At 47.2% G+C, this 8,744-nt stretch overlaps 1 protein-coding gene across 1 annotated transcript; it reads left to right on the forward strand.

The window, feature by feature from the left end:
• The first annotated feature begins 4,795 nt into the window (after positions 1-4,795).
• LOC140211143 (repulsive guidance molecule A-like) lies at positions 4,796-8,531 on the forward strand. Its single transcript, XM_072280659.1, has 2 exons — positions 4,796-5,293; positions 7,899-8,531. The coding sequence occupies exons 1-2, from the start codon at positions 4,796-4,798 to the stop codon at positions 8,529-8,531; spliced, it is 1,131 nt and encodes a 376-aa protein (XP_072136760.1).
• The last annotated feature ends 213 nt before the right edge of the window (positions 8,532-8,744 follow it).

An 8,744-nucleotide genomic window follows, 5' to 3' on the forward strand; every position in this document is an offset into this window, starting at 1 on the left:
CAGTTGCTGACCAGTCCTGTGTACTTGGAGAGCTTCCTTTCAAAGGCCTCCTCCAAGCTATCTTCCCATGGGACTGTCAGCTCCAGCAGCACCACTTGCTTAGTAGACTCAGACACTAGGACAATGTCTGGTCGCAGGGTGGTGGCTGCGATATGGTTGGGGAAATTCAGCCGCCCTTCGAGGTCCACCAACAGCTGCCAGTCCCTTGCAGAGGTCAGAATGCCTGCAGATGTTCTTTTGGCAGGTATTGGCTGCTCCCCAGCTCTGACAAAGGCAATGGTCTGCTTGGAGGGTCAGGACCACTTCGCCCACTCAACTCCTGCACTGACGGCTTCAGCGATGGTCTTCAGGACCTGATCATGCCTCCATCAGTACCGTCCCTCACCAAGTGCCCTTGTGCAGCCGCTGAGGATGTGCTCCAGGGTTCCTCGCTTGGAGCACAGTGGGTACGCAGATGACTCTGCCTTGCCCCATGTGTGCAGGTTTGATGGGCCTGGAAGCACATCGTACACTGCCTGGATGAGAAATTGGATGCGGTGTGGTTCAGCTTTCCAAAGATCAGCCCAGGTCACTTTCCTCTCAACCGCATTCTCCCATCTTATCCAAGCTCCCTGTTGCTTCATTCCCACTGCCTTGCAGGCTCTCATCTCCTCCACTACTGCTCTCACCTCCTCCTGAACTAGACGACGCCTTTCCTTCCCTCTGGTGTCCATTTGGGGAGTTGGAAAGGATTCTAGCCCAGCTCAGCCTCGTGAGACCTTTCCCACCAGCCTCCTGTGACGCAGCCTCGCCTCTGCCTCCTGAACAGCTTCCTCTGCCCTCCACTTCCTGCCAGTACTTACTTGGATCCCTGCTCTAGCCACCTTCGGGTTGCTTGAGTCCCTATACTGTAGCACTTCTCTGGCTCTTGTTACCTTGAGTTCTTCCTCCAAGGATTTGAAGGGCAGTTGCAGTTTTTTGTGGTATCCATAGAGTGTGATGCTGCTCAGGCTCTTTGGCAGCCCCAGCCATCTCCTGAGGTGGTTGCTAACCCTCCTCGCTAAGATTTCGACTGTCGAGATCGGAACTGCATAGACGAGGAGGGGCCACAGGATTCTGGGAAGAATGCCATGCTGAAACACCCAGGCTTTAATCTTCCCAGGTAGGCCAGACTTATCCACAGATTTCAGCCAGCCATCCAACTCGGTGCAGGTTGCCTGAATGGATGTTGTGTCCCTTAAAGAGCTGTCAATAACTTTGCCTAAGCTCTTGACTGGCTTTTCTGTGATGGTTGGGATGGCTGTGCCTGCGATGCTGAACCGGAACTTGTTCTCCACCTTCCCTTTCCTCAGCACCATCGATCTTGATTTGACAGGTTTGAAACGCATCCGGGCCCACTCCACCAGCTTTTTGAGCCCTTGCGGAATCCTCCAGCAGCCTGGGACTGATTCTGTGGTGACTGTGAGGTCATCCATGAATGCCCTGATAGGTGGTTGCCGTTGAGCAGAATTCATTCTGGGTCCTCTGGACTCTGGTTCAGCAGACTTAGTGAACATGTTCATGGCTAGGGAGAACAGTGTCACTGAGATAGTGCACCCTGTGATGATGCCGACCTCCACCTTGTGCCAGGTTGATATAATTGCTCCTGAAGAGATCCTCATCCTGAAGTTGCTGCAATAATCAGCGATAAGGTCTCTGATTCTGCTGGGGACGTGATATTTGGTCAGTGTGAGCTGCACCAGCTTGTGCGGAATGGAGCCATATGCATTTGCCAGGTCGAGCCACAACACTGACAGGTTGCCCTTGTTCTCTCTGGCCTCCCTGATGAGCTGTGTCACCACACCGATGTGCTCCAGACAGCCCGGCATCCCTGAAATGCCACCCTTCTGGACTGATGTATCAATATAGGTGTTCTTCGCCAGGTAGGTGCACAACCGGTTGGAAACTGCACTGAAGAAGATCTTCGCCTCGACACACAGCAGGAAGATGATGCGAAACTGATCTATCTGGGTGGCATTTTCCTCCTTCGGGATCCACACCCCTTCAGCCACACTCCACTGTTCTGGGATCTTCCCCCTTCTCCAGAAGATTCTAGGATCTTCCACAGACGCAGCCGGAGTTTGGGGCAGTTCTTGTACACTTTGTACGAGGTGTTGCTTGGTCCTGGAACCGAGCTTGCCCTTGCTTTGCGGACGACCTCTCTGACTTCCTTTAGTTGCAGCTCTGACACGTCGAACTGCACATCTGGTTCAGGTGGGTCTATTGGGATGTCGCACTCTCCCAACTCCTGCTGTCTTTCAGGATCATTATATATCTTCTTCAGATGTTGGTCTATGTCTTCCTGCGAACAGGCCAGTTTCCCACTGCGCTTCTCCCCCAGCAACACCTTGGTGAACTTGAAGGGGTTGGCGATAAAGGCAGCACATTTTCGAGCCCTTTCACGACGCCGCCTCCAATGCCACTCTGCCCGGCGGAGGACCCTGATCTTCTTTCGTAGCATGCACATCAGCTGGGCCAAGCCAATGCGCTCCTCTTCTCCTGCCTCCTTGTATTGGGACTTCAGCGCTTTCATCTCCTGCCTGATGTTGTGGATCCTCAATGAGCTTTGGCTCTTCGAGTAAGATGTTTCAGAGCCTTCCTTCTCCTCTTCTCCAAACCGTTCAGCTGCGATACTAACAATAATTGTTGTCATGGCTTGCAGCTTCCTTCGCCGTTGCCTCCAGAATTTGGTTAACATCGTCATCAAACTGCTTCTACAGTGAAGTCATGTTAGCTGCAGGCCATTTGATCTGCCTCCTGTTAGACTTCATGTTCGAGGGATTAATTTGCAACACTTGGAGGTTCCGGGCACTATGGGGTGACTCCGGGCCTGGCCCCTCCTTCGTCTCACCAGGTTGGACGCCTGCACGTTGTGCTGCTCCTGCTCCCGCCAAACACTTCATCCTCGCTTGCTGGATCTTCAAGCCGCGATCGTTCTTGCAGATTTTGCCACATGCACACTGCTTCCTCATCGTCGTTTGTTCATTGCCTGGGTCTGATGTCGTTGTGTCCATCCGACTGGGGTGCTCATCCTCCCCCCCTCTCAGACACCCCTGGGGGTATCTTTTCCTTAGATTCTTTGTAGCTTTTGTGGGGGTCCTCCTCTCAGAGGACACAGATTGGGTTGCCAGCCCGTTCTGCCCCGGTTGCCGTCTCTCCGGGCTGTCACTGGCTCTCCAGTCGTCACCACTCTTTTCGCGGTTGTCACCCAGTCTTTTCTGGTTGTCACTGATGAACTCAGGGTGTAAGCTGTGTACATACATCTATTGATGCTTCTGGACACATCTTCAGTGATGTTCCTGGAATCATCAGGTGTTTCGGGTCTTTCAACATCATACAGCCTCCTCCAGGTGACCCAGCCGGGGCTGATCAGACCCCAGCTTGTGTCCAGATGGCTAGCTACTTATGACTCCATATCTCCCCTCTTTTGAGCCACAGCCATCTTGAGGCCCTCTCTGCCGCATCGGTGGTACTGCGGGTGGCTCTCCTCTTCCTCTCTCCCTCAATGCCCAAAATCCATAAATGGTAAAATAACTGAGGGAGTGGAACTCCAAACAAAAACTTTGGAGACCACATTCAGAGGTCTCATACTCAAACGTAATTAGTAATAAAAGACAAATGGAATCCTGACCATTACACCTACAGAGTATTGCAGGGGTTTAAAAATCACGATATAAAATGCAGACTAAAATAGATTTGGAGCACCACAGTCAGATCTAGGCACCGTATCTTTGGAAAGATGTATTGGCAAAGTGTAGAGTTGATTAGATATCTGATTACCAAGGAATAAAAATAAGAGATTACATAGAGTTAGTTTCTATTTCCTGAAATTAAATGTTCAACATAGTAAGCCATATGAATAGGGCAGTTTGAGGTGTAATTGGTTTGGATATCTAGTGCTGGATATGGAACATATCTAAAGCAGCAAATGGCTTTTGATACTCAGTCAATGGTTCATGTTAAATCTGAGATTAATTTTTATGAAACAAGTATATTGAGGAATACAAAGCAAATGTGAATACATTGATCTTGGTCACAGATCGGCCCTGATCTCAAGAGCAGTTTGGCTGAAAGGAGAGGGGAAGGACTGGAAGGAAAATAATGAGAAATTTTTTCACCTCTGTTCCTGTGGGTGGAATTAAAAGATTGCAGATCTGAAAATCCCGAACAGAGACAGAAATCTGCTGGAAGTACTCAGCAAATCAGGATCTGTGGGGACAGCGAGAGCAAGAGAGCATAAATTTGTGGTTAATTACCAGCATTCTCTGCTTTTGTCTCCACAAGTTGCCTTACCTGTTATTTCCAACATCTGTTTTTCTCTTTCCTGTTCTTATATGTTTTTCTAGTGTTCCTTGGCCATAATGTGCCCATGGTGTTCTTAATGATTTTTTTAAACTGTTGCTTCTACTATATCTGTGGTGTCTTCATGAGCTCTGCTTGTTATATCAATGTAGCCTTTGTGGATTTGTTAATGACTTTTGCCTTTGGTCCCAATATGCCTGAGGAGATGTTTTTTTGCCTCTACTCCCCGCTTGTACATGCAATATTAACGCTGAGTTTTAAAGAATACATTTGGTGATGCTAATGATTGACATGTTGTCATAAGTGAATACTGAGGAACTCATCAGATTAAGGGTCTTGATCCGAATTGTTGACTTTCACTCTACAGATGCTGCCTGAACAGCTAAGTCCCTCTAGTATCTTGTTTGTTGCTTACTAATGATTAACTGGCTAAGCTAATACAATGATCCTTAATGTTTAATGTCATTTTGCAGTGATGTCACAGTGCAGGATTCTCAGATGCAACTCTCAGTTTGTTTCTGCTACGTCCCGTCTCGAAGCTTCTTTGAATGAAGACTACTGCATTGCCTTACGATCTTACTCGCGCTGTACCCAACGAACTGCTTGGTTCTGCCGCGGGGACCTGGCCTACCACTCTGCTGTGCAAGGAATTGAGGATTTAATGATCCAGCATAACTGCTCCAAGGAGGGAGAAGTCTCGTTACCACGGCGACGGGAGCCGGCGGATAATCAGGAAAATCCACACCTGCCGGACACCTGCACATACGAGAAGAGTTTCTACTTCAAGCAGCGCCAAAAGCCAACCTACCTCTACTGTGGCATCTTTGGGAACCTCCACATCCGCACATTTCACAATGATTTTCAGACATGCCGAGTTCAGGGTGCGTGGCCAGTGATTGACAACAATTACTTATCTCTGCAATTGACTAATGCACCAATCTCATCACATCATAACATCTCAGCAATCAGTAAGGTAATATCCTTTGGTGTAGCTGACAGATTTAATAAATGAATGAATTGGTTCATTGATTAAATAAATGAACTAACTTTCCAGTGTACTATAGTCATCACTACTGCTGGTATAGTGCACCAGAAAGTTGATTTAATTAATTTAAAATTTGCTTTACTTCAACGTTCACAAATTAAGTTGCATTAGCAATCTCTAAAGGAACGGTATTAATGTTCAGTAACATAATAGTGTTACTGTCAGTGATACCCACATCCTACAAATAAGTTAAAACATTGACAAATAATGATGTTAACAGTCTAAAGCAGAATGTTGCTAATACTCATTAAAAGAATGGCATTAATTATCACCACAGATGTTAATTTCCATTGATACGGTACTGAATGAAATTGTTTCCCAATAGGAAGGTGACTGTGTAATTCACTGACGTTCGGAAAGAAGGATGAAGGTGCCTGTTACAAAGTCAATTTGCTCATAAGCACCATCCTAAGTAGTGAGGTCCTGTGAGGCGTGTGGGCAGAGCAGAATAAGTTATCCCACTGCAACAACTTGAAAGACGCTTTCCCAGTTTGCAAGGCCTTTGCTGCAAGCATTACTGGCTGTTGAAACAGTCAAGGGAATTGAATGCTTCCAAATGTCCCTGCGGTTCAGAAATATATAAAAGTGATGAAAAATCAGTTAGATGATTTTTTTTTTTAAAAAGTTGCTTCAGTGCTGACATGACAAGTGTGTTTACAGCAAAGGACTGGGGAATTAATAACAGCTCTGCTTATCAGACTGCCCTTTCAGTTCAAAGATTAAGATCGCTGAAAAACTAAAAATAGCTAACAATAAATTCAATATTGTACATCACTTTTTTTTTTCCTTCCTGTATCCTTCTTAACCCTTCATTCCACAGAGCAGGCACGCAGTTTTTGCACCAATTCCATCAGCAGATGGATTTCCCAGCATTACTACAAGAGAATTCACTTGGTGTTCTGTGAAATAGTTGAGGTACAATACAGGAGAGCAGCAGGGGAAAAGTTCACCCCATCTTCCCACCTCCCTAACAGGGATAGAGTTCCGCTTGGCTTCTCCCACCATCCCACGAGACTTCGTATCCAACACAACATCTCCGCAACTTCTGCCACCTTCAACGGGATCCTACCACCAAGCACATTTTTACTTCACTACCCCCACTCTCCACTTTATTCAGGGATCGCTCCCTCCGCAATTCCCTTGACCCTTCGTTGCTCCCTTCTAATCTCCCTCTCGGCACATGTCCCTGCAAGTGGCAGGTATGCAACACTTGCCCAGTTACCTCCTTTCTTATCTCCATTCAGGACCCCAAATATTCCTTCCAGGTCAGGCAACACTTCACTGAGGGAGCCTCCAACCTGATGGCATGAACCTCGATTTCTTCTTCCAGTAAAATTTTTTCCCTTCCTCTTCTCTCTTCTTCTATTACCCATTTTGGCCTCTTATCTCTTCTCCTCACCCGCCTATCTCCTCCCTCCAGTGCACCTCCTTTTATCCTTTCTTCTATGGTCCATTTTCCTCTCTGATCAGATTCCTTCTTCTCCAGCCCTTTGCCTTTCCTGCCCACCTGGCTTCACCTTCCATCTGGTCCTCCCTCCCCATCCTCCACCTTTTTATTCTGGCATCATCCCCCTTCTTTACCAGTCACGATAAAGGGTGCCGAGCCAGAAATGTTGGCCGTTTATACCTTTCCATCGATGCTGCCTGGCCTGCTGAGTTCCTCTAGCATTTTATGTGAATTTCCTTCAAAGTTTGTCCAGCAAATTCAGTACATTTCATCCAAAATAAACTTAATTCATAATAAAGTACATTTACAAGAATAAACCATGCAATGCCTTTTCATTCTTACACTCGTAGACAATGTGCTTAGTGTTAAATTACATTGTTTATAACGTTGCCACTCATGTGGCCCCTGGGATGGTACAGTGCTACAGTAATTGAAGATCTTCCTCACCCAATCCATCAGTGAAAGAACCCAGTACTGTGGACTTCCTCCACTCGGCCTTGCAGTGGCCACACTGGGGTTCAGTGTCTCCCTCAGCACATAATCGTGCAGCCTGGAGTGTGGTGGGTGGCAGCACTCCTCTATGGGCATCTCGATGTGCTGACCAAGCAGCAAGTTTTCGGGCAGACCAAGTTACCGAATTGATGACCTTCCAGCAGCACTTGATGTCCATAGATCAAAGGGCCCTCCATCACACAGCTGCTTGGGATGAACAGTGACCCAGGCCCTTGCATCTTGCTCCACACCCTCTTTGTATATTGTACCAATGACCTGGAAAGAGGTAAGTGACCCTCGAATCCCCACTACCGCCCGCTCGGGGACAGTGGGAGCCATGTCCTGGCCAGGAAGTAAATCTTAGCAGCTTGGTCTGGAATTACAGGTGTTTCCCAGAATGTTCCAGAGCTTTGAGTATTATGAAGGGAATGGGACACTGATGAAGAGCACTCAGTATGCCAGAGGCAGCGCAAAGGCACTGAAGATGCAGAGGAACAGGGTAAAAGAGAATAATATTGGACTGTTTCAGTAAATGTGAGTGACAGAGAGCGTAAATTACAGAGAAAATTGACTTTTTCTTTCATTGGTTTACAGGTCACAGCTATTTTTAAGAACTCCAAGGAATGCATAGACCAGAAAGTGTATCAAGCTGAAATCGGCAACGTTCCTGCTGCGTTTGTTGATGGCTCTGTAAATGGTGGTGATAGAAATGGGGCCAACAGTCTGGTTATCAAGAGAAAGCTAAAGGCCAGCCACGTGGAGATCCAGGCCAGTTACATTGGCACAACTCTGATAGTGCGGCAGGTGGGACAACACCTGAGCTTTGCCATCCTCATGCCAGAGGAAGTGGCCAGTTCACACACAGAGGAACAGGACCTGCAGCTCTGCTTATCAGGATGTCCGCTAACAGAGAGGCTTCCCTGGAGCTCCCTCTTCCATAATGCACAAAGGGCCAAAGCCAAGTGCAAGGAGGGTCTTCTGGTCGAAGATGCCTACTTCGAGTGTTGTGTCTTTGATATCCTGGTGACTGGTAATCCTAATATTTCAATGGCTGCATTCAAGGCTGTGGAAGATGCAAAAGCTTTATATCCAGATAAGGAGCTGCTTCATGTTTTCAGGAATTGCGTGCCTGCCAGAACAACCCCTGGCCGCCTTCTACTGTTCACTTCTGTGCTGTGGGTGCCCTTCTGCAACAAGAACAGTTTCTTCCAAATCCTGGGTTTCTAAACACTGTGTCGGTGCATGATGTTGCACTGGAATCTGTTGTACTTACCCATAATGAAAACCAATCTGAGAAGTGGACCCAGCATTGCAGCCTGTTGAAATCAATGTAATGCTGCTATTTCAGTCATTTGGCCTCTGATGTTTAACCCATAAATACTTGATTGTAGCAGATAGTCGTGAACGTTGCCATGCTGGTGTAGTCAGGTTGGCTGCTAT

The sequence above is a fragment of the Mobula birostris genome, chromosome 2 (assembly GCF_030028105.1).
Source record: "Mobula birostris isolate sMobBir1 chromosome 2, sMobBir1.hap1, whole genome shotgun sequence".
NCBI classification, from domain to species: Eukaryota; Metazoa; Chordata; class Chondrichthyes; order Myliobatiformes; family Myliobatidae; genus Mobula; species Mobula birostris.

Bases quoted from the DNA above. Each gene is read 5' to 3' on its own strand.
- LOC140211143 (XM_072280659.1), top strand. From the start codon at position 4,796: ATGTCACAGTGCAGGATTCTCAGATGCAACTCTCAGTTTGTTTCTGCT. The intron at 5,294-7,898 runs GTAATATCCTTT...ATTGGTTTACAG, and splicing joins ACATCTCAGCAATCAGTAAG to GTCACAGCTATTTTTAAGAA.